This window comes from Podarcis liolepis (genome assembly GCF_965112155.1).
Source record: "Podarcis liolepis genome assembly, chromosome: 3".
In the NCBI taxonomy this organism is placed as follows: Eukaryota; Metazoa; Chordata; class Lepidosauria; order Squamata; family Lacertidae; genus Podarcis; species Podarcis liolepis.
In genome coordinates, this window is record NC_139557.1 from 92804894 (window position 1) to 92831316 (window position 26423).

At 41.0% G+C, this 26423-nt stretch overlaps 1 protein-coding gene across 19 annotated transcripts in view; it reads left to right on the forward strand.

Moving 5' to 3' along the window:
- Window positions 1–26423, forward strand: part of ENAH (ENAH actin regulator) — a 152474-nt gene that overhangs the window by 118423 nt on the left and 7628 nt on the right. For 10 of the 19 annotated variants that reach the window (XR_014524289.1, XM_083496055.1, XM_083496063.1 and 7 more), the window contains 8 exons: window positions 3528–3705; window positions 6570–6654; window positions 17152–17507; window positions 20488–21252; window positions 23719–24011; window positions 24693–24826; window positions 25130–25184; window positions 25721–25769. Coding sequence is in view for 15 of the 19 variants with exons in the window: in XM_083496055.1 (XP_083352181.1) it covers window positions 3528–3705; window positions 6570–6654; window positions 17152–17507; window positions 20488–21252; window positions 23719–24011; window positions 24693–24826; window positions 25130–25184; window positions 25721–25769 (1915 nt within the window). In the remaining 4 variants the exon portion in view is untranslated. Of the gene's footprint in view, window positions 1–3527; window positions 3706–6569; window positions 6655–8664; window positions 8813–17151; window positions 17508–20487; window positions 21253–23718; window positions 24012–24692; window positions 24827–25129; window positions 25185–25720; window positions 25770–26423 lie in introns of those variants that run through there. The other 9 variants (XR_014524288.1, XM_083496058.1, XM_083496057.1 and 6 more) reach the window with 3 other exon arrangements.

Genomic DNA, 26423 nt, shown 5'->3' on the forward strand with positions numbered 1-26423 from the left:
TTAGTATGTGTATTGCTTACCTCTTGAAGGATCAGGGTATCAGAGACTTATAAAACAGAAACATTTGTTACAACAGATTCATGACTGAGGAGCCGAAGGTATGTAATTGATAATGTTTTGAAGACAAAATGAAGATCATCATGCAAATCTTTAGTGCAGCTGCACCTGGAATACTGTGTAGAGTTCTGGTTGCTTCACCTCAAAAAGAATATTGTAGAGCTGTAAAGGGCTCAGTAAGGGGCAATCTAAATAATGAAGGGGATGGAGCAGATCCCCAAACCTCACCTAGAAGTGGACTGACCATGACAACGAAGTGATATTCACCACCACCCCATTTCCAGACAACCTCCCACACCACATGGAGCAAAGACTAAATCAAGGCTATTTCCTGCTCTCTGCCTTGGACACATGACCACTTGAGACAGGCCCATGATTGCCATGGAGGCAATGAACTCCCAGGCTGGACCTGAGGCATTCTCAGCATGAATGTTGAAGTCACTCAAAACCACAGAACGGGGGTTCTCCAGCATCACACTTGAGACAAGCTCAGCCAGGGAGGCTGATGAGCAGCAGGGTGGGCAGTACACCAATAGCACCCTTAACCAGTCTCTTTGGCCCAGCGTCAGATGCAGACCCTCTAGTACTGCTCCAAGGAAGGTGGTACATGATGGTGGTATGTGGATAGTCTCTCCATTCTGGGCTGATGTCGCACCAAGTACCTGGGTGGGCAGAGCTGAGTCAAATTGGCCTACCCGGCTGCCCCACCCAGCTCTCGGTGAGACCTAGCCTCAACCAGGTCAGCCTGCTGAACCACACTTAGATCATGGATTAGCATTCATTGCGAGCTGACCAGCAGAAGAACCACCAGACTGAAGGGGACAGTGTTAGATTATCCATTGATTCTGCGATAAGGGGGAGTTTAATGAGGAATATCTGGTACAAACACATGTCATCATCCCTTCAACATCTCATTCTGTAATGCCTACCCTTCCCCTCGATCACTTTCTACTCTGATATCCTTCCCTCAAGACATATCCTGTATGTGGAACACTCTGCTAAAGTAAAAGTAAGAATACACTGGTGCCCCGCAAGACGAAAGAGTTTTCCGTTTTGGAGGTGCTTCGCAAAACGAATTTCCTATGGGCTTGCTTCGCAAGACGACAATGTCTTGCGAGTTCCTGCTGGTTTTTTCCCCCTTCCCCCCCCTTTTTATAAGCCGCTTATCAGCTGATCTGATCAGCAGATAAGCCCCTAAAAGCCGCTAATAGCGCTAATCCACTAATCCTTCAATGGCCTTGCTTCGCAAGACGAAAAAACCGCTAGACGAAGAGAATCACAGAACGGATTCTTTTCGTCTTGTGAGGCAACACTGTACACAATTTATCATGCCACCAGGCCATGCAGACAGACATCAATCCACAATAGATCACATGTACAGCTCACCATAAAGATGTCAAGCCACCAGCTGAGAAACAGAACAAAACCATCTTGTACAGGCATCCCACTCCATCTCTCACCTGGGGTATAAGCAATCACTGCAGATGGACCATAAATAGACACCAACAGGTGCTGTAATGAAAATATTGTCATTCAGCACTCATTGGTAAATAGTAACTGGCCCTCAATAAAGAAAACTGTAAAAATTCTCCATCTGTTCCTATCAGCTCATCTAATGTATAAATCCCGGAATCTAGCCACTTCTTCCATAGAAAGAATTATCTGTAAATCAGGGTTAGGCCATGAAGATAATTTAATTATCAGCATAGGGTCAAATTATAGCTGGCAAGCCAGCATACACAGTGACTCCCTAGTTGCTGAAATTGGTGATGTAGACCCTTTTTTACATGTATAGACTGCAGTACCACCCATCCCAAAAGAGGTATTGCATGAGCCACCTCTCAAATTTCCCATGCTGGGGGTACTCCTAGAAAAAGAAACTTGCCACTTGTTTATGCCTTGTAGTATAAAATAAAATATGGAAAATTAAATCACCTTTCCATTTTATTTTAAGTGATATACGAGGTGGTGAATTACCCCAAATAAACATCAGAAATAATACATTAAACTTTGAAAATATGCTTGGGAAACTTGTTGACAAATACGACTCAGAAAAATTATTGTTCATGGCAGTACATCTTAAGTGTGTTAACTCTACCCCTAAGTGCTAAGTTTAAGTAGTGCCAGATCTCAGTTATGAACCTATTTAAGCTTAATTTAATGATTTGAGAAATATCTGTAGAAACCAAAATCCCTTGTGAAAATGCTTAGTGAAAGACATACACAGCAGGCAATTTACACTTGCCCTCTGGCACTCTTATTTTAACCACTTTATTGTTCATCCTGGAATTTGACTAAACTTATCCATTGATCTGATAAATTCTGAAGTAACTGTTTCAGGCCTGCTAACAAATAGTAGCAAATCATCTTCAGACAAAGCTAATCTAAATTCCACTTGTTCATGCACAAACCATAAATCTTTCTGTTCTGTCTAATTGCATATGCCAACGGTTCCAAACATAAATCAAATATCATTGGAGAAAGAGGACATAAGAACATGGGAATAATAGTCTCTGTAACCTATCCCCAAGCCTTTCCCCACAGCCAAATCAATTGAGGCAAAAGCAGGTCTCATCTGCAGGTGCTGCTTTTCTTCCCTAGTCCTCTTCTATAAGGTAAAGTTAAAGGACTCCTGTACAGTTAAATCCAGCGACTATGGGGTTGTGGCACTCGTCTCGCTTTCAGGCCGAGTGAGCCGGCGTTTGTCCACAGACAGCTTTCCAGGTCATGTGGCCAGCAGGACTAAACTGCTTCTGGCGCAAGTCTTCTGTACAGCCCTACTGGCCCAGCACCTGTTTCCAATGCAAGATCTCACCTGGAGCTGCACTCATTGGGGCAGAACGATGGAAGAGTAGTGATACTGTGTTACACCTAGCCCTCTGTTCTAGTCAGAGAGGGTATGCCCAGTACTGGAGCATACATGTACCTCTGCCTTAAAAAAAAGGGGGGGGGAATCCCTAAATGAAGTTGGAACTATGAGAAATACGTGTCTGAATGAATGAGTTGCAAGAGGAGTCGTACTTAGCATTTTCTTCCATCTGTGCACATAGTTACTCATTAACTGCCTCTTAAGTTTCTTCTCAGTCCATTTCTATTAATGCTGAACAACATAGTCAAACGCTGTGAAATATATTTATTTAACGACCACTTACGCATTTTCATTGGAAAATTACTGCTTTATAATATATTGGTGGGGTGGTGTTTTTTAATTGTTATTTGAACTAACTGGCACTGCAGGGGGGGTTTATGGATGATAATTAAAACAATATAATTGAGGAAAATCAATAGAGAAGGGGACATTTGCTGATAACAGGAAGTGTGTTCAAAGGCATTGGGCCCCTTAAGCAGGACCACAAGCAAATCTCTCAAATACTTTTGGAAAAAGGGGAAGGTGAAAGGAATACACATCCATAGGTGAAAATGCTACAAAACACCTTTAAGCCATAACCATACTTTTACTTTTTTTTAAGGTGGTAATAAATTGTGCCATTCCAAAAGGATTGAAGTACAATCAAGCAACACAGACGTTTCATCAGTGGCGGGATGCTAGGCAAGTGTACGGGCTCAACTTTGGCAGCAAAGAAGATGCCAATGTCTTCGCAAGTGCCATGATGCATGCCTTAGAAGTGTTAAATTCACAAGACTCTGGTAAGGCTGCTACAAATTTCCACAATGGTTTATAAATAGTGGCTTATTGTTCAATCTTACTTCATTCTGTTTATCCTTAGTTGGAGTAGAAGGTCCAGATACATATTTTAACCTAAGCTGTTATCTTTCCAATAGACACAAGTTAGTTAGAAGTAGATGCCTTAATCCTATGACTGTACATAACAGAATGTTGCTATCCTATATGGTGAAGGATTAGCAAATCAGTCTTATGCACATCACAGTTCGCTTCATGGGTATTGTAGGGTGAGTAATTACTTACATTTGGGAAGAGACTACCAGGTGGAATGAAATAAGAACTTCCTCAATAGGGGGTGGGAATCACCTTCAAGAATGCGTAGATGAAACTACAGTTTGCATCCACAAACCTTCAGGAAGAACGTTATCTTTATTCCTGGAAATATTGTGACACTGCTTAGGAAATATATATAGTTGTCTTTAATGCAGTATTAGCATTTGTGTGCCATATAACACAATGGGTGATATCCAGCTAAGGGTGGTTCTTGAAGCCCATGACTCTCTACTGTTTAAACCAATCTTAAAATGACTATGGCCACAAGGCAGCAGAGGTTTAGGGTCAGAGTTTTCCTTCTCCTTGGATGGGCTCCCAGCTGTGCAAAAAAGAACTGTTTATTGAACTCATTTTGACAACTGAAGTCCACATAAACTTTTGAGCATGAAATAGCTTTGGTGTTTTCTTTATTGCGAAGAGAGCTTTGCACAGGTACTATAGGAACAACTGCTAGGCAAAAGATCCAGCAAGTTGATGCATTAATAGTCCAAGGCTTCAGATCTTAAAAACTTAGCTCTGTCAGTCAAAAACAAAGACATCTTAATTAGAAGACCTGCTAAAAATCATTCATTCCCTGAAATGGCTTTTAGGAAAGACCCAACTTTAATTAATGGAAGCAATTGCTTAAAACATAACATTAAAGTGGTCTCATATTGGCCTTCTGATGGAGCATGAACAGCAAAATTAGAACATGGGTGTTCTCTGTGCCATCTGATGAATGTGAATAAGACCAGCAAGCCGATTTATCCAGCAGTACTTTGAATTCAACTGACCTCTCAGGCTTGAATAACAATGAACTCTAATCATACATTGTAGTGCAGTTGGTTGCATTCCTGTTGCCTTTCAACTATACTGTATGCAAAATGGTTTTTCTTGAAAGAGACCCAGCCATTCCACCCCTCCCCCTTTTTCCCAGGGCTCTCTGCAACAATGGAGAGACATAGCATTAAGTGACTGATATATTCATCAGTGTTTCACAGTCATCAAGCCCCTCAGGGACAAACTAGACGATACATTAAATATGTGAATTATCTGTTGTTAAAGATTTAAACAGCAGCATATAGCTCTGATCAGTATTAGGGCTGTGGGCAGGGGTTATTTAACAATTTCCTCTGCTATTCAGACAAAGAAAATACTGGTTTGGGGTGGGGATGTTTTTAGTTGGTACCATGAGGTGGGGTGGAATGATTAAAAATCTTGCCCAACAATCCACTGTCCTCATCTGCATTGCTTTTTAATTTTTCTTTTTAAAAGATAGCATCAAATATGTGACAGCAGTCACATCTAGTTTAGCTCTGAGATGGTGGCTTGAAAAAAGGAGTTTGGTTTGAAAATCTAGGGTGGATACTGATGCACAGAGTCCTATATGGCTATTGTGAGAGTGCAAGCATACAGCAGGACTAGTGAACCTTTGGCCCATCAGTCCCAGCCAGCGTGGCCAGAACTCCAGATGGGAGTTTTAGTCCAGCAACATCTGGAGGGACAAAGCTTCACCAGTCCTCCTATATAAGGTTGCCATATTTGTGACAGTCACAAAGCCCCTCTCACCACACTTCATGGATCGTGTTTCAAATAAAAAAGATCGATTTTTTTTAAAAAAAACACAGGTAGAATAATCATTATCTCAAGAAATCTGTCAGGTGCCTGGAAAAGAATTGTTTTTTAAAAGTTGCATGCAAAATAACTGTCAGCACTAAAACTAGGAGAAAAACCACAGGAGAAAAGGCTCCCTTGTCCTGGAGTAAATACCATATAGAACTTGTTTGCGTTTTATTTTGAGGACGTGTATGAGACTGCGCTGTAAGTCACCACACAGCACATGATCTGCTATTTAACACGCTGCAGCTGGTGCTTCATTTTGAACTGTTGATCACATATCCTAGAACAATTATTTCTAACAACTCCTTTACTGATGATGATGAAGATTTAATAAATTTGTTGCCTTCCTTTCACCAGAAGGCCTGCAGCTCACAACATTTTAAAATACAATGTTATGAACAGTTTAAAACAAATTAACAATCATGGGACTGGGGTGGGTCCTAAAAGTATGCAGCTCAGCTGCCAGAGGCCCAGGAAAACTGCATTATGTAGGGAGGGAATTCCACCACTTAGGGAATGCTGCAGAGAATGTCCTTTTCCAGGCAGCCACACTGAAAACTTTGAGGGTAGTAAAACTGTCAAGAGAGGACCATCAGCTCACTTGAGTATAAGCCGAGGGGGGCTTTTTAAGCATAAAAAATGTGCTGAAAAAGTCAGCTTATACTCGAGTATATACGGTAATCTTGCTTCCCAAAGAATTGTTTTAAAATTTTGGAATCTTTTAAAGGTTTATAAATATGTGTTTTCTCCACACTCATCATATTCCTGCTGAATATATCAGTTTCCATTTTGAAAAGATGTGGAGCAATATTGATGGTGATGCTCAGTTTGTTTTATGTATTTTGTAGGCTATTTGCTGGAAATTTAATAAGTAGTCAAAAATTGAAAGTTGATTTCTTATTGGACTTTGCATGTGACTTTTGCATAACAGCTGAAGTGTAACTTGCTTTACTAGGTCCAACGTTGCCTCGACAAAATGCACAACTTCCCCCACAGGTGCAAAATGGCCCATCACAAGAAGATTTAGAAATCCAGAGAAGGTTAGTGTGGTTTTGCATAAAACAGTACTATTATGATGGTGATTGGGCAAGTATTTATTGGGGGGGCAGTTATTGTTTAGTACTATGGTATGTATTTTTGTGTTTTTATATTGTAAACCACCCTGTGATCCTTGGATGAAGTGCGATGTAGATATTTAATAAATAAATATTTGTTCATGTGAGGCTTTTCATAGTACACCAGAAAGCGCAGCATGGCCTTCTCTGAGTAGACATGTATATTTCCACACAGATTGGCCCATTTTCCATTCGATGCCTAGCCATTGTTTGTTTAAGTCATGGTTTAGCAAGGTGATTAAACAAACCATGATTTATTTCACCAAACATTGGTTTGTTTTCCAGCTGCTCTTGTATCATAGTTTTGTGGTTTTGGTTAATGATGGGTATTGGGTTCACATGTACTGCCAAGACCTAGTTAAAACAAACCAAGGTTCATAAGACAACCCCCAACCTCAAAATGGCTTCACACTGTGTTTTGTTAAGCTGCAGGGCAAGATGTGTACAATACACAAAGCCATTGTTTAATAAACAGAAGTGTGTAGGGGGTAATTTTTGTGTTGATGCATTTCTTTCTAGAGGGTTATTATTTGTTGTTGTTTTTTGTTTCTGTTGTAAAACTACATTTTACCAAGGCTATGGTTTACTACTTAATGTTAATGGACCTAATAGAACTATACTTGTTATTATATTGCTTTCTTTAACTTTCTGCATTTTGCAGTCTTATATTTAGTGTTAGAGGAAATATATAAAACAATCAATACCAACTTTGAAGTGCAAAATGGCCTACAGGAGCCATTTTTGTAAGAAATACAGTGATGTCACCCAGTCAGATATATAGGACAGGCAGCTTTCCCAAGTTGTTCATGCTAGTTTGTTGTTGTTGTTTTTTTTTGGGGGGGGGGGTTGGAATGATTCCTTGAGCTTAAGTTTAATTTCAACAATTGGAAAAGGTTCATTGGAAATGTACACAGATGATAGCATGTTTAGAAAACAGACTCTATGAAGCAGTTCTGAAGGAATTGGGTACAGCATACTAAGGAAGAAGAAGAAGACTGAGCGGGGAAAGAGGGAATTTAGGTATTTAAAAGGAGATTCCCAAAGGGAACTGCTGGTTTAATTGTATTATTTTCAGCTTTATTTAAAGTGCTAAAGGCAGCCATCCTTTATACGCTTATAAGCACCAGTGAACTTAATGGGATTTATTTATAAGATGTCCATCAAGGATAGGCTAAGAACCAAGCAATGATAGGCTACTGATATTAAACATTTTGGAGGTGGGAAGTTCTTATAAGAACACTTGAGCACTGATAGTAGCTAATAGATCTGTAAGGGGTGCTTCAGGCATAAGAATATGTTCTAGGGAGACAGGAGGCTGGGATTAAATGATAACTTGTTGCTGTTATTTCTTTTGTAAGCACAAAAGTATGGGTAGTGTTTGAAAGTAAGGAATTGATCAGACCAGTGAATCATATTCTTAGATTGTGCATTTGTTGTTGTACACATACAGCACTTCTCTTAATGTGAAGTAAATATTTGTCAAATGTGGATTGCCTCCTGTTTGGCTATCCCTGCAGCTACTGCCCATGCCAATATGGTGCCCTCCAGGAGTTGTGGACTACCAGTCCCACCCAGCAACCCTTCGTTCTGGTCGGGGAGTTGTAATCCAAAAACATCTGGAGGGCACCTCATTGATTTCCGCTGTTCTAGAGTCTTTCAGGATGGTTGACACCAACACAGATAGCAACAAACAGCTAAAATAATTGCTGGGCTTGTTCAGTTCTAATGCATTCTCTGTTGAATATAATATCCGGAACCCCATTTTAAGATTCTCAGAATAAAAGATCCTAACTGTTGTGTTTAAATAGAGCATTAGTTCATAATATATCTTTAAACGATTCATGATGTTAATATAGCAGCTAGAAGGGGTGCGAATGTCATGAATGTAAATCCGTTGCTGGATCTTATATCAGTTGGTAGCTGATTGAGTTAATATCTATAAATAAAGTAATTACTGCATGCCTATGCTTATAAAGAGGGCAGCTGTAAGAATTAGTATACAGACTTCAGAAACAATGAAAGTGTATAGGCCTCCACTTATCCTTCAGAGGTATGATGGACCAAAGGTTGACCGGCTTCTGCTGTAAGTAATCAATTTTAATTTTTCCAAAGAAGCTGAATTACTCTTAACCTATTTCCACACACTTAGTGAAAGTCTAGCTGGCCTCATGTAATGAAAGTTAGTGAAACTACCTAGAGGTATTACTTTTGAAAATCACTTGAGGGGGATTTGTCTCTGTATAAATTTATAGGCATTTTTGTGTCACAGGAGTATTTGAATATGGGTGTATGTAACCAAAACAAGTTTTTTAGCTGTGTGTACAGCAGCATTCTGTTCTACATCTTTTAAAAATAATAGACTAGATCTGGGACCTCATGAGCACTTCTCAGTCTCAGGCAGCTCCAGGTGCCCACTGTGCACCCTTTCCCTTCTAATTTTAAAATTAGATAGGTTTTTTGAATTTATTAGAGTGACTGCCTGTTCTGTTTTGGGTGGGGGGAGCTTGTCTGTGTTTAGTGGGTATTTTGCCTGTTGTTGTTTTTTGTTGTTGGAAAGGGGGGGGTGTTTCTGAGCATTACTAGCTTTTCTTTTGTGAAATGGGCATTTTGTGGTGCTTGTGGCAGTTTCTTAGATTTTCAAATGTGCCCCCAGGCCCCAGAACATTAGGAACTGTTGAAATAGACTGATATCCATTTGATAATATAGGATAATATAGAAAATATATGATTTTGCTGATGATCCACGCTTTTGAATGTTTGTGATGAGGCTGTAAATAAAGACATTTTGGTTACTGTGTGCTTTTAAATTCCTAACTTATCCTGCAGTATTTATTTTTTTAAAACAACTTTAGTAAACCAAACTAGCAAATTTCAAAATAGCTTTTGAATGACTTTTAAGACACCAGAGTGACTTTAATCTTTGAAGAGGTTGATTACACTTTTGCCCAGAAAAAATCAATGCAGACTCTATTTTTAGGTAGTCTTCAAGCTCTGAAATAAGCTTTCCATGTGTGACATGTCAAAAGCACTTTCAGGTGATCAGGCAAGAAATATTTGTTGACTAGTGGAGTGTGTGTGTGTTGGTAGTCTCAGGCTGTAGATGAGGCAAAATCACTGAAACTTGTGTGTGTAGACAGGTACAGTAATAAAGTAGGTTAGGAACTTCTGTAAGCTTGCTTGCTAGTTTGGTTGAAGTTGCCTTTGTTAACTTCTTTGAAGGTCCTGAATTCAGTAACATGTCAGTATTTTCTACAGCAGTTTGCTTAAAGGCACATAAGGGGAAAAACAACAACTCTAAATGGCAATGCCTTCATTCAGACCAACCAAAAAAGTCACCAAAAAATGTGACAAACTTTCAAGTTCTCCAGAATACTATATCTGTAAGACGTTGCAGAAATCCAGGTCTGGTGGGATGTGGAAAAGGTTTTGTTTTTTAAAAGGCTATACAGTGGTGCCTCGCAAGACGAAAATAATTCGTTCCGCGAGTCTTTTCGTCTTGCGATGTTTTTCGTCTTGCGAAGCATGGTCTGTCGCAACTGCGCCTCCTCAAGCGGCTTTAAGAAAAAAACGCAAGACGTTTTCGTCTTGTGAAGCAAGCCCATAAGGGAAATTCGTCTAGTGAAGCAACGCAAAATCGAAAAACCCTTTCGTCTAGCGAGTTTTTCATCTTGCGAGGCATTCGTCTTGCGGGGCACCACTGTATGTTGTAGCTATTAGGCAAGCTTGTAGACTTAGTTCCAGAATGGGGATTGCAGGTTCAGTTTGTCCCTTCCAGGTACTACAGATAAAGTACACGCCTTCCACTTAACTACTGGAGTAAAGCAGTCATGGCTGTTTTCCACATTGTTTAAGAAAATAAAGTCTGACTTGTAACCTAGCAATGCAACTTGATACAGTGGTACCTCGCAAGACGAATGCCTCGCAAGACGAAAAACGCGCAAGATGAAAGAGTTTTCCATTTTTTGAGTCGTTCCGCAAGACGAATTTCCCTATGGGCTTGCTTCGCAAGATGAAACGTCTTGTGAGTTCTTGTGAGTTTGTTTCCTTTTTCTTAAAGCCGCTAAGCCGTTATAGAAGCTAAGCCGCTAATAGCCGTTAAGCCACTAATAGCCGTGCTTCGCAAGACGAAAAAACCGCAAGATGAAGAGACTTGCGGAACGGATTAATTTCGTCTTGCGAGGCACCACTGTAACTGTAGCACCCTAGGCGAGATATGCTCATCTTGCAGTCTGATTAAGAGTTATCCAACTCAAAAGTTTGCCACATTTTTGTGACTTTTTGTTGAGCCTAATAAAGATTAATCAGTTGTGGAGTCAACAATAGTTTAAATTACCATTATGCATTGTATTTGAGCATGCCTTTGGAACTTCAGTTGGTCCAGTATAGGGTTGAAAGGTTGTTAACTGGAAGTCAACATTTTGAATATATTTTATAATATTTATAATATTTTATCAGCTCCACTCTTCTAGTCCATTTCTGGAACCAATTAAAAGTGCTGTTTTTAACCTTCAAACCCATAAATGGCTTGGAGCCAGTTTACCTGAAGCATTGGCACCTCCCATATACTACCTCGACAGTGAAGTTGCAGAGTGTCGTTACCAAGTGATACCTGATGGGTGACTATGAAAAGAAAGGCCTTCATTCTCTCTGATAGCATTCCAGCTGTGAAGTGCTCAATCTCTGCCATGATTCCCGCCCCACCTCCCTAGTTCATATAATATATGACAGTTTTTATGTACGCTACACAGAAAGTTTTTGGTTATGGGCACCATGGAAATATTGTTGCTAATATAACAATAACTCCTAGTATATTTTAGGAGTTAGCATGGTATCCTTCTTAGTACTGATATGTAAGGAAGATTCCCCCTGTGCCATTGTGTCTAGAATATTTCAACACTGACAATATAAAACCAGGAAAAACAGTTTGTATTCTTTTCATGCAAGAAAAGATTAAAGATCTGCCAAGCTGATATTTTAAAGGGATATTAAAAGCAAATGAGGATCAGCTTTTCAAGTTGTAAATGCTTTTCTTCTGAAGTATGAATTTCCTTACTTGGCTTTTGAGATATATTAGCCCAGTTTGAGTATAATGCAGCTAAAAGATAGTTTAATCATGAGAATAGGTATTTTAATTAACCTGAACTAGCTATTTAATCAAGAAAATAAGTAATTGTAAAATGTTAAATAAGTTTTCCATTTTTAAAAAGTTACTCTACTTCCATTCCTTAAATCTGGGACAGGAATTTATTTTTGCGTTTTTAAAGAAGAGAAAAGTAGGACACTAAAAATAGCTTTAGTGACTTAAAGAAAAAAGAAACTGAAAGAAACTGTTTTTTTTAATAGAACATTTTTATCTCCCTTTCAGCATTGGTCAAAAGAAGGGTCAGGCTTTTACAGTGGAAGCTCCTCTGTTGACCCTCCAAAGCTAAGGTCCAGTCTTTCTCCTCTGACCACAGTCATTATTAATACATTTCCACCTACCAAGAGGCTTCCCAGATGCTTCTGCCCATCTTTTCTGCTTAGCCAGTCAACAAAGTCACTACCAGCAGGTCCCACCCACCCCTGTCTCTAAGCCCTTCCACAGAAATGGCTTAGTTAGGGTGGTGGATTATTTTGCTCATTCCTCTTCCATTTTTTTCTCCACATGAAGACAATAAAAACCCCAAAGATTTATAACTGGGGTGGGGGTCAGGGAACCATGTATTCCTTCTGTGGGTGTTCACAAGCCAACCAGAACTGTGTACAGTCGTACCATGAAAGCCGAACAGAATCAGTTCCAGAAGTTCGTTCGACTTCCAAGGTGCAGCTTCTGATTGGTTGTAAGAGCTTCCTGCAGCCAGTCGGAAGCCCTGCCAGACGTTCAGCTTCCAAAAGAAAGTTCGCAAACCGGAGCACTCACTTCCAGGTTTGTGGCGTTCTGGAACCAAAACGTTCGACTAGTAAGGCGTTTGTCAACCAAGGTACAACGGTATTCCTTTTGGGGTGTGGTCTGCAGCATGTGCCAGAGAGAAATATACATTTACGTTAGAAGCCTTGTTTACTTATATTTTTGTCTGTGTGTATGTCAGTGGGAGGAGAGCAGTAGGACATCTTCCTGCCTTTGTCCCTACGGCCTTGTTGCCGCCCGTATTTTCTTTGGGTCTTCCTCCCCTCCCAGTGTCTTCACTAAGGAAAAGCAGGACATTCTGGGATCAAATCAGAAACCAGCTTTTGTAAATCCGGTGCTGTCTCTGGAAAATAGGGACACCCGGAGGGTCTGGTAACCTGAAGTATACCTTTAATCATGTTTTAAATTGCATATTGTGTTATGATTTAGGTTACAGTTTTAAGTGTTTTGCCTTGCTTTGGGAGACACCCAGAGACCAGTTCTGGGACATGATGCAGTTAATAAATTAGTAAAATGCAGTAAATAAATTAATTTGATAAATTAAATGCAGTTAATATATTGACCCCACTTAACCTGGGCGTAAGTGGAAAGAACACTCTAAAGAAAAAGGTAGATTTATGAGATTAGCTGTGTTGTTCCTTAACTGCAGGGGCAAGCCTAATCACTTTTAATTGATTCTGCATTATTGTGAAGGGAATTTCACTATCCTACATTTTTTCCTTACAACACTTTAGGGTTTGAAATCTTAGGAAGTAACTGAAAAACTGACAGGCTTGGTTGCATCCAACTTTTACAATAAGATGAGTTGCACTTAACTGAGTGGGGCGTTCCCCTGTCGTGTTGCAGCCTCTTACACTGCCAGGGAGATGGAATTTCTTCTGAAATGGCATGAGATGCAACAGGGGACTGTAGAAGGAAGGGGAAATTGTCTTATATCAATCAGGAACTTCCCTTCTAGATTAAGGGAAGGCCTTTCCACTCATCCTGTTTCTTCATTGGATCCATGTGTAGGGTTTTGTTGCATTTGTATCCTAACCTTCCTCCAAGTATCTGAGGGTCATTCATTCTTACTTAAACAATATTTGAGGTAGGTTTAGGCAGAACTAGCCCACCAATCTTATGTCAGTCGAATGCTTGTATTTATGGAGAGATGCATCTTTTAAACAAAGGTAAATCATTTCCCAAAGGGAAAACAGGAGATGGGTAAATTAATAGAACCTCAGCTGGAATAATCTCTTCCTGCTAATTAGCTAGCTTGGAGGTTGTTTTCCACATGAACTGAAGCTAAATCTATGGTTTTATAATGCATGTTCGGGGATATGGCAGCAATAACTTAAAACATTAATTGGAAATTTAAGCACTGAACTAACAAGATGACAGGATAGGAGTCTTAATGAATGGACTTGGGGAGTGCTGGTGCTGCAGAGTTGTTGAAACTAAGCAGGGTGAATGTAGTCAGTCACCTTGTGACTATAATAGTTGAATATGATACTTTCCCCTTTTATCTTCTGCAAAAATTCCAAAAGAAAAGTTACTAAGGACATTAAAGTTGTAAGTGCTGTTATTCTATATACGAGAAGGGTCATTGTGATTCCAAGTGAGCTGGAGCAAAATTTAAAACTGAAAAAGTTTAAAATGCACAGATTAAAAGGGAACAAGTTAAAACTAGCTAAATTGGTTTGGGAATTGAGGCGAACTACAATGAAGAATGATACAAATGTGTGGAAGCTGTAAATCTCTACTGCCCTCTGTTGGGTGATCCTTCTGATGTGAAGAAAACAGAGCTTCCTTTTCAAATCACTTCTGTGAGGTATCCAGCGATTCACAAGGTTTGCTGTAATAGGTTCAATTTTCAGTGGCTTGGTGCTAAGAGTGGCTGCTTCAGGAAATTGGTGTATATGGTGGTGCAAATCCACTGCTGCACAGAGCGTTAAATTACGATTGCAAGGATGTTGAACCAGTGTTTTATATGCAAACACCCCATAAAATCTTTAAAATTGTGGTGCTGCTCATGAGTTGTTTTACAAAGGGTAGTAGTTACCAGTCAACCTTAGAGACTGGCTTGGATGTCTTAGTGTTATCTTCACATGTATCACTTTATTCTTATCTAAAATCAGTTTTGTAATGTGGAAATGGCTGCATCAGTTTGCCGTGGTATATTTTGAGAAACGGGCATGCATCCGTGTCTCTGTAAGCATGGATATCAGGACCTCAAATGTTATATAGCAAATAGTCTTTAGCAAAAAGAGAGAGATTTTAATTAATGTATTAACAATATATGTGCATCATCAGGCAAAAAAAGATACATTATTCTGAGTATTTTTAGCCATTGTAAGCAACAAAAGGGAACAAATCTCTGCAATAGTTCATTGAAAATCCCTTTCCTGTTCCAATGGCTACACTTTGTAGCCATTTTTTAAAAAAATCAATAAGAACCTTATCTTTAGGGTGTGCTAGATTCACTTCAAATATGCTGCAGGGGAACATAATCTTAGCACGTCTGTAAAAACAGGAAATAATCTATTTAAGACACACATACCCCCCAAATTGGCTCAACAATGGATGCTCCCAACATGTATGCATGAAATTATCACCCATTACCCCATACTCACTACAACTAACTTGAGTGGTTTTATATAATTTACATCTTTGTGGCAGTAAGGTGTTACCTGTGTAATATTTTATATAGCTTCTCTTGTGCTTGCAAGACTACATCATGTGGGACTCTGGGTCCCTTCCAACTTCACAGTTATATGATTCTATTACTGTATTCTATGATTTGAGCTCCGCCTAGTGGTAGCAGTCAGAGTTTGCCGTTCTGAGACATTCTGGAGCTCGTCTCCCCTCACGGACACCACCTAAAATTCTTCCTCACTGCTGTAGTAGCATTTCTACCCCCAGTGCAAAGTTTTGTCTGCTTTCCACCCGTTACCTTCTTCCTTTCTCCTGTCTTTCTCCCAACTAAGAAGACCTGCCATTCCCTTGAGGCCCCTGAAAGCCTATATTGCCACAACTAAAGCTTTTTATCAGTCTGTCACCCTTATTCCTTGCATAGGGAAGTTTCTAATTCCACCTTCGCCAGGTAGACTGGGGCCTGCGTCACTCTGGCATGTAATTGCCTCATTTAAAGCCTACCAAAATTCTTGATTCATTATTTGAAAGCTTTCCTTGAGCAGTGCCACGTGGGGGGTAGAAGTAACTTTTTATTATTATTTACTTAAACTTCCTTGGGGATGCTTCTGGATCAACAGGCAAGTAAAAATGCAAATTAAGTAAGAAGTGGTATGGAGACTATTGTCTGAAGAGTGGGATATAAGTTATTACCTGTGTTCAAAATTAGCCAGGTGCATTTTGCACCTGTCTATCAACCATTTGTGACCAAGTGAAGGTGCCCAGGTGCCAGGCATGCACCTGACATCTCCACCATCTGGAGGTGCATGCCTGGGGATCTTGACTGTTTTCACACACTTAATACCACATCCTGGAGAATTCTGTCAGTCATATTTTATCTGCACAATCAGAATGAATTTCAGGAACCAAAATGATTTTTTCTGTGCGGCCTGAGCAGGAGCAGTGAGCAATATTATAGTTAACTATTGTAGTTTGCTCACAGTTGTGAAGAATATTCTTACGTTATGAATGCTCTGTGTCACCATAAAGAAAAAGAGGTCAGAGTCGGCCAACATATATGTACAGTGGTACCTCGCAAGACGGAAAACTCGCGAAACGAAAGGGTTTTTGGTTTTTTGAGTTGCTTCGCAAGATGATTTTCCCTATGGGCTTGCTTCGCAAGACGGAAACGTCTTGCAAGTTTGTTTCCTTTTTCTTAAAACCGTTAATACAGTTGCAACTTGACTTCGAGGAACAACTCATAACACGCCTTTTTTGAGGTTTTTAAAGACTTTGGTGATTTTTGAAGCTTTTCCAAAACTTTTCCGAAACCGTGCTTCGCAAGACGAAAAAAACCGCAAGACGAAAAAACTCGCGGAACGAATTAATTTCGTCTTGCAAGGCACCACTGTAGACTGTCCCTGGATCAAGTGACTTTTCCACTTTTAAGTTCTCAAATGTCTTAACCTTGCTCAAGGTTGTCATCTGTACTAGCCAGATGTTTAGCTGATAATCAAAAAAATAAGACTTCGGAGCCATCTTGCCCCAAAATGGCAAGTTTCCTCTTGCGGGAAGGTAAACGGCGTTTCCGTGCACCGCTCTGGTTTCGGTGTTCCGTTGTGCCAGAAGCGGCTTAGTCATGCTGGCCACATGACCCGGAAAAACTGTCTGTGGACAAACTCTGGCTCTCTTAGCCTGTAAAGCAAGATGAGCACCACAACCCCAGAGTCGTTCGCGACTGGACTTAACTGTCAGGGGTCCTTTACCTTTCCTTTAACCATTTGGTGTCTAGCTTATATATCTTGAGTTTCCAACACTGATTATTATGTCACATATTGGCTCGCTGTGTATGTGTTCGTAGCCAGGTGGCCTTTAATCTGTTTTTGGCTCTTCATTTTAACACTCCCCGTTTTCCTCTGTTGCAGGCAGCTGCAGGAGCAGCAACGGCAAAAGGAGTTGGAAAGGGAGCGGCTGGAACGCGACAGGCTGGAGCGCGAGAGGCTGGAGAGGGAAAGACTAGAACGAGAGAGACTGGAGCGCGAGAGGCTGGAGAAGGAGAGGCTGGAACGAGAGCGGCTAGAACAGGAGCACCTGGAGAGGGAACGGCTGGAGAGGGAGCGGCAAGAGCGAGACCGGCAGGAGCGCCTGGAGAGAGAGAGGCAAGAGCGGGAAAGGCAGGAGCAGGAGAGAGCAGAATGGGAAAGGCAAGAAAGGGAGCACCAGGACCAACTGGAAAGAGAGCAGCTGGAATGGGAAAGAGAAAGAAAACTGTCAAGCGCTGGTAAGAATTGCAGTGTGTTGTTTTGAACTGTTAACGTGATGAAATTGATCAAAGTAATCACGTATTAAAATGGCTTATTTCCCGTTTTCCTGTAAACTAACTTCCAAAAATTGGAACCTTATTGCCAGCAACCAGACTTTCTGTATTTCTCAAATAGTATATGTGTAGGATGGTGTTTTTGAGCTTTCATTAAGTGCCTTCTTTCTTTTTTCTGTTAATCTTAAGAAGCAGTTTATATAACATCAGTTAGGAAAGAAATCCTGCATTGATCACTTAAGAAGGAAGCCTAGAGTTCTGTGCTAAGAGAACTACAGATTCTCACAACTCAGAATCCATAGAATCCGTGTCCCTTAATGCTAATCCCATTGCCAGAACTTTAAATCCTCCTCTTATCCTGGGCTCTGTTTCTGTTCTTGCCCTCTTGTTGTCCTCCGTTTCCTCTCCGCCTTAGCCTCCTCTATCCTGTCCTGTAACCTTAGGCAGTTGCCTTCCACCTGCAGCTTGGGCCCTGTATGTCCCTTACCTTTCAGGACTTGGGTGAGAGGCGTGTTGTGCTTGAGAAATGCTGCTTATATCGGGCAGTGTTCGTTCTCTCAGTGTGGCTCCAACCATAAGCACACTAGGGATTTGATGGCCAAGTTCTCTGGCAGTTTTACCAGCCAAAGTTGGTAATTGAGAGGAAACTTTGACATTGATGTCTGTCAGTTGTCTGCGTAATTGAATGTTTGGCATGAGAGTTTAATGTCAGTAGGCAGACCTCTGCAAAGAGTCTTGCAAGAGTCTTTTAGCAAGTTGTATGGATAGTATTTTAGATGAGTCACTGTACAAAATTACTTGGATCAAAGATGGATCTGTATTCTTCAGTTAGTTCTTCTTTGAACGCAGAGCTATGGCTTTCGTTGTTGTTGTTGTTAGAGACTACATTGATAAATGGTTAACTTGAGAATATGAGATATAAACTGACCATTGGTGCAACAGATCCAATAAAATATGACCCAGCCAATAGTTCTTGCTATGATAGAGTAGCACAGAATGCTTAGGATGCCTGACTGTTTATATTTTTTTGTTTTACGTGATCAGAAAGTTGGGTCATCTCTTTTTCGGGAATGTGACATTATTCTTTTTATATTCTTCCAAGGCTACATGCCTCAGAGACTTGTGTATAAATCTACAGCATAGGACTTGCTTCATTGCTGAACAGGAGTGCAGGCCGGTGTGTGTGTGTTTTCCTGAGGCCAAATGGCTCAGGAAATGTGCATCATTCTTGAGTATAAAACCTAGAACTTCAGGAATGGATGCAAGTTCATTACAGCACAATGTTCTTGTTTGGACAAAACATTAACAGTAGCCCAGCTTTCCCTGGGAATGAGCGCTTTTCTTCTACAGTGTAATTGTGAGAGGAGTTCAGAAGCTTTTGCTTTTGCATTTGATTAACTACAGCTTGCCATTTTGTCTGAACCTGGAGGAACTATGGTTAGTAGCAACAAGCCAACTTCATAAACTATAGTTCGTGAAGCTGGTTGGTTTTGGCTAACTAGTTAATCTTAATTACAGTTTAGGCTTCAGATGAGATACTGAAATGCACTTAATACAAAAATAGAAAAGGAAGCTTCTGATCTCCTCTCCTGCATTTGTTCTTGTCTGAATGAAGCTAGTGTAATAGCATATGCAGGCAATGCCTGTAGCTGTGTAAAATATTTTGTTTCTCAGTGTAATAAACATACACTTGGTTTGTGCAGATTTGCTCATAAGTCCACAAAAATTATTAGCCCACATTTTTTACTAGTATGCCTGCAAATATTTTTGATAGCCGCAAGTGGCACATCAGCACTCTAAAAGAACTGATTTCTCTTCCAATGTCCTGAAGCTAGATTCTGCCTTGCCTTGTAAACAGGAGGCAGTTCTTGCTTGGCAAAGGCAAGCAGGCAAATGGCTATTTGCAATCCTGAATTCTCAGCTACTTTTTTCTACTGCATTTCCTGTTTCTAATTAATAAAATATTTGCTTGAAGAATGAACGATCTGTAAAGTGGAAATTTGTATAAGCCAGTCACTTTTGAGGAAGAATTTTCTAATTTCTCATGTTTCACATGCAGTTCTTACTTTTGGGGCATAGTTTCTACTTACTGTTGATGAAGTGTGAGCTTTCAGCTGCAATTCTGTTCTCACTTACCTGGGAGCAAGTCTCGCTGAACTCTGTGGCCTGGTTCAAATACCATTTTAAATCATTGTTAAACTTAAACTATGCTTTAATGTGAACGAACAGGGTGGGTGGCTGTATGTTGCATGCTATTCCATGCCTGTGAGTTGATTCTCGCTCAACAAACCATGAGTGGTAAGCCAAGAAGAAATTTTGTCTTCCGCTCATGATTTGCTGGGAGAGGAACAGGCTGCTAGTCTCGATTCACATGTAATGTGAAGCCAGCCTCCGGTTTGCTGAAGGTGTTGGGGAGGAGTACAGCAGGGACTTTCAAGGACTGTGCAACAGCACACTGTTTGTTCACATTAAACCATAGTTTAACTATGATTTAAAATGATACCTAAACCATGCCAATGGGGCCTACATCTGAGAAGAAAATGCACTGGATTGCACTGTTTATATGCTGAAATTGTCATCCAGTAGTATTTTTTAAAAAAAATTCTTAAGATCACTTCACTTGATTCCAACCAATTGATTTTGCTGATTACCTTTGAGAACTTACTGTGTAGTGGAGGGGTTTGGGCATTGTTGTTTTTGTGTTTCCAGAATGTGCTTGTAAATTCAAATGTTGGCACAAATATATAAGGCAAAATTGGAAGCATCTGTTGACAGTGTATAAATTCTCCTAACAGTAATTTACTTGTGCCTAATCCTCTGGTACTAACTATAGTCTACATTTATACATTTTGTTTGAATGCTGGTTTTGTTGCTTCATTAGCTCCCTTTTTCTCTCTCTCCTCTTTTATCCTGCCTTTGCTGCTGCTTTCCATCTTCTGTCCAGCTCCATCTTACGACAACTCCCCGTATAGTACTTCACTTCCTGAATACTCCAGTTGCCAGCCTCCTTCGGCACCACCTCCTTCATATGCTAAAGCAATGTCAGACTCTACTCCGGATTATGCTAATGTGACTTCTGCACAATCGGTTTCCTCTCCCCCTACACCACCACTAAGGCACTCTGCTTCACGTTTCGCTACATCTTTGGGCTCTGCCTTTCACCCCGTCCTTCCGCATTACGCCACAGTTCCTCGTCAAGTAAACAAAAATTCTCGGCCACCTTCACCCGTGAACCCCCCAGCCCCTTTGCCCCCTAGTACCAAGTCCACTACTTGGTCTGCTTCTAGTTTTGCACCTCTTCCCCCTTCTCCTCCTGTAATGATTAGCAGCCCCCCAGGCAAAGCCACTGGCCCAAAGCCCGTTCTCCCCATTCCAGTAACCGCTCAACTCTCCCAGTTGTCCCCATCCCCTACTGCACCCAATGGTCTTCCAGAACTGGCAAATTACCCAGCACCTTCGCCACCTACCTCTGGTCCAACGCCACCACCTTCCTTTCAGCCTCTCTCGCTCTCTGGACCTCAAGCTTCCTCTCCAAGTTCCCCATATGCCTCGACTCCCTCATCCAAGCCTAGTGTTCTCCCTTCTCCCTCTGCAGCTCCCCCTGCCTCTGTTGAGAACTCTCTAAACTCTGTGCTGGGAGACTCCTCTGCTTCTGAGCCAGTCTTGCAGACAGCCTCTCAGCCGATTGAACCTCCTCCGTCCCAGCAGGGTAAGGTTTCCGTTACTGCTACTAATTAACTAATCAGGAATGCACTCAAAACTAATTTGCACCTGAAACTTGATTTATCCTGAAGAATTAGCATGTTGAAAAGCTGCAGTGATCTTAATACCCTCAGCAAAAGTTCAGCAGAATGTCATGAGGAATTGTGAAACTTTGAAGAGCGGAGATACGTTTTTTCAGTCAAATTTAAATAGTGTATTCTGTTTTTGTTTTTTCATTTCTGGAAGTCCGCTGAAAGAGTTTTGCTATGTGGTTTCTTGCTTTTTTAATCATTGGACATTAAATGAAGAATGTTGGCTGTGAATTGGGTTTTTCTCAGTTCAGTATTATTCACAAAAAGTATAAGGAAAGCATAATTAGTAAGATTTAATAAGTCCATTTACACATACTTTAATTTGGTTTGTTTGTGTATCCAAAATAGTTTTTAAATTGCAGGTGTTGCATCGATTTAATATGTAGCTGAAATTTCTGAGGAACCCAAAGGCAGTTACTTAATGTGATACAAATATGGTTTATAACAAGATGAATTGATCCTTTTAATGTTTCCCTCAGTCTGGGCTAAACATTTTAAAGAGTCTGTTACTCTAAATAACACACAACCCAGGAACAGGCAACCCTTTATTGATTTGAGGTGTTCCACCACTGCAAAGACAGATGAAAATCAACTTGCATTTCATAGTAAATTTACTTCTGTAATTGTGGACCACCCTTGGTTAGGGATTTAAAAAAAATAAATCTAATCTTATTTTTCATCCAGGCAGTGGGGCAAAACTACTCATTCCACCAACATTTAAAAGTCTTCTAACTCACTAATGTATGCTGTATTAATATTTCTGGAAATAAGCATGGGCATGGGTTGCAAATGTATAAGGTATCTTGTCTTAGGTTTACTTAAATTGGTGGAATTTAGGCCTGTGTTCTTTAGACTTATAGTGGGGATAGAAACATTATTGATGTGATCATCACCTTGAATGGAGGGTATTTTTATTTTTCTTATATTATGTATTTTGTGTTTTTATGTTGTAAACCACCCTGTGGTCTTCAGATGAAGGGCAGTATATAAATTCAATAAATACAAATAAAGAAGAAATGTTGTAGAACTGGAAAAGGTCAGAATGTGGGCAAAATTATGAAGGTGATGGAGTAGCTTAGAGCTTTATAGTTGGTGAAAAGGGGGTAGGCATAATAGAGGTGTACAAAAGGGAATAGACAAGTTTTTCTTGCTCTTTTAGTTCTAGAACCCGAGATCATCCAGTGAAGGTGAACCCTGGGAGATTAAAGACATACAAAATGAATTACTCATTCACCTAGTTTAGGCATGGGAAATTTCCTGGTACAGCTCCCAGTTTCTCCCTCATTGCTGAGTCCCCAGCAAACCACACCCATCTTTCTCACATCTGACATCACCTGTGATGTCAGGCGTGGGGCAGGTAGAAATGTGCCTGCCAGTGCACACCTGGGGAATCTTAAAGTGCACTGTCAAGGGAGGCTCCACCTGTCACTATTGATCAGCAGATTGCTGGTGAGAGCAAACCAATTGGAGTTGGCTGCACTATGAATTTACTCATGGGGAACTCCATAGCCAGCAGATTCGAGCCAGAGTTGATCAGCTGATTGGTAACTTCAAGCAGCACTTGTCTGGGCTTGAATACAGAGGTAAATGGGTCACCTGGTATCATAGTGCTGTCTGATGATTGACAGGTCAGAGTCACCCTTGGAGGGTGAGAGAACCCTCACCCTCATTTGGCCCACCAGCTGAATCCAATTCCTCGCTCCTGATGCAATGCATAGTTAAGCTATGGCATTTGGTACCACACGGTATAGTAATAGACACCAACTTGCACAGCTTTAAAGTGGGGTTTGATATATTCATGGAGGATAAAGCTATCAAAGACTACTTGCATCAAGGGCTATATGCTCTCAATACCCGTTATTGGGAATCATGAGCAGGAGAGTACTGTTGTGTTCCTGTCCTGCTTATGCGCTTCCCATACGCATTTGGCCACCATGTGAACAGAATGCTGGACTAAACGTGTCCTTGATCTGATCCAGCAGGCTCTTCCTATGTCACTGGACTTCTGTGCATAGATTTTTCTTGTGTACATCATGTTCTACCTCTGTCTTTTACGATAGGGGTCTGTTTTGTTTTTTGATAACGTTGTGCAAAGATCGCTCAGTATCACGCCCCTCAAAACATTCACATGAATTTTGTTTGTGGCATCTGTTTCCTCTTAAGGAGTTTTGAGGGTATTTTTATTTCAAGCTGAATTGTTTGTTCATTACTATTTATGTGTGCTTATTAGAATGAAGGAATGTTTTTCTTTGATATTGAAACCAGCATGGGGACCGTGCAGGTTTTTTTTCTTTCTTAATGTAGTATAGAATTGGTTTCCTGACAGTCTTCCCTTTTTGTCACAATTTTTGTTTGGTTTTTGTGTGTGTGTTTTTAATTAGGTGTTATCCAAGGACCACCTGCACCCCCACCCCCACCCCCTCTCCCACCTGGCCCTGTCCAGTCACCACCAGCAGTCCCCCCTCCCCCTGGACCCCCTCCCCCTCCCCCTCTTCCACCAACAGGGCCGCCTCCCCCACCACCTCCCCCCCTTCCTAACCAGGTTCCTCCCCCACCTCCGGCCCCTCCTCTGCCTCCTGCGGGTTTTTCCATGGGATCGATGTATGAAGACCACCGTCCTTTAACAGGACTAGCAGCTGCTCTTGCTGGAGCCAAACTCAGAAAAGTATCACGGGTAAGCACAGTTCCAGACATTATAATTTTAACTTTTGAATTAAGGTCTTCATCTGCTCAGACTGTTCATAATGAATGGCTAAAACAGCGATCAATAATGTCTCTAAAATGCCCATATCTAACTTTATTAGAATTAACTATACAGTGGTACCTCGGAAGTTGAACAGAATCCGTTCGACTTCCAAAACGGTCGGAAACCAAAGCACAGCTTCTGATTGGCTGCAGGAAGTTCCTGCAGCCAATTGGAAGCCACGGAAGCCCCATCGGACGTTCGGGTTCCAAAGAACGTTTGCAAACCAGAACACTTAATTCCAGGTTTGCAGCATTCGGGAGCCACAATGTCTGAGTACCAAGACATTCGGGAGCCAAGGTACGACTGTAATGGGATAATGTTCAGATGGAACCCAGTATTGGCCTTGCAGGTCAAATTGATAGGTGGGCAGGCTGCTGCTATGCTTCTGCTGCTTCCGCAAATAAACAAAACAAGAAGCACATCTTGGAGTCTCCTCAGCCCTGGGGTATGGCTAGGCTTCCGCTTAGTCAAATTAGGCGACCTACTGGTAATTATTAAAATACTTCGAACTTTCCCCAGACTATTTCAGACCTTTGTTGCCATCTATAAAAGCTGACTCCTCATTCTAACAATATAATTTCCATGTCTCTTGGGCCTTGTCAATGTTAGAATGAAGATTCTCCTAATACCAGTGGAGGAGCGAGCTCTGCTTCGCCCAAAACAGATACTGGCCGTGGGAATGGGCCACTCCCGCTTGGAGGAAGTGGCTTAATGGAAGAAATGAGTGCCCTGCTGGCAAGAAGGTAAGATGATAGTTTAATTTTTACATCTTTAATATAGTTCTCACTGTACAGGTTTGGCAGGTGTGTTTTTCCCATCATGGGAGCAAATGGCAAAGAGCTATAAACACCTCAGATTCTTGGTATGCATACTGTATGATGAGAGCACATTTTCAGTGTTGCACACTTAAGTTTTTGCATGTTGAGTGTCATTTGTTTCAGTGAGGACAATTTTCACAAGCTGCCAAGGAGCGATAGCAAAGCCATACATTGGCAAGCAGTGTTGAGTAAGGAGTAACTGAGTTCACTTTTTGTCCCTGCTTGAAGGAGACGAATTGCTGAGAAGGGATCATCAGAAGCAGAAACAAAGGAAGAAAAAAATGTAAGTTGACAAATTAATCTGGCACAATATGCAACATACCATATAACCAAATTACAGGTAACTCACACCTTATGCTTATTTTATTTATGTGATCACAGCTTTGCACACACCACACAGCTGCGATTGTGGGCTTATCTGGCAGCATCTCAGAGCACTTGCACCTCCCGCCTTTCTTGTTGGGCTTTGAGAAGGCAGCAGGAGGGCTCTGAGACCCTGCCAGAGGTCTTAGGCCACCTTCCCACACCTGGGTAAGCAGCCCTCCACCTTGCAGAGTGGGGGTTCCAGGGGTTCCTGATTTTACACGTTTTTGTGTTTATACATGGACCCTCAGAACCAAACCCTCACATAAGATGCAAATTACCTGTATTTTAATTTTTGAGATTAACTTGCCTTAAGGGGGAAAACTGTTTCGGTGCTTCATATCTGCTAAAAAAAAACCCAACAACTTTAAATGTTTCATCTGATTATGTCACCTCACTTCTGGAAATTTTGACTAGACTTGCAGGTTGATTGTATTTTTCATCTAATTTAAATAGGAAGAACCAGAGCATTCAGCTTCAAAGCCTCCTTCAACAAGCACACCTGGTAAGTTGTACAAATCTGTGACATTCACATAGCTGACACAAATTCTGTGCATTCATTGTCCTTGCTTTTAAGGTTCACTTTCCAAAAATCAAGTATGTCAGTAACAACTTAAGCTCTATATCTAGAACAGATTTCTAGTTTGACAAGCAAAAAACAATCTCTGCAGCTTTTAATTGGATGCTGTTGCTTACCGTAAATATGGATGCAACAAAATTATTAAGATAGAAATGTTTGAATTCCTAGAATAATAGAAACGTAGTGTTGGAAGGAACCCCAAGCCTCATCCAGTCTAACCCCCTGCAATTCAGGAATCTCAGCTAAAGCATCCATGGCAGATGGCCATCCAACCTCTGCTTAAAAACCTCCAAAGAAGGAGAGCCCACCACCTCTTGTGAATTCTTCAAGGTCAGGCATCCCCAAACTCGGCTCGCCAGATGTTTTGGGACTACAATTCCCATCATCCCTGACCACTAGTCCTGTTAGCTAGGGATGGTGGGAGTTGTAGTCCCAAAACATCTGGAGGGCTGAGTTTGGGGGTCCCTGTTCAAGGTGTTGTGTGTACATTAGGTGGGATCGAAGCCACCCTTTCCATCTTAACCTATCATAATGGGGCTTGTATATGGGCTCCCTTTTTTTACTCTTCCTTTCAACCAG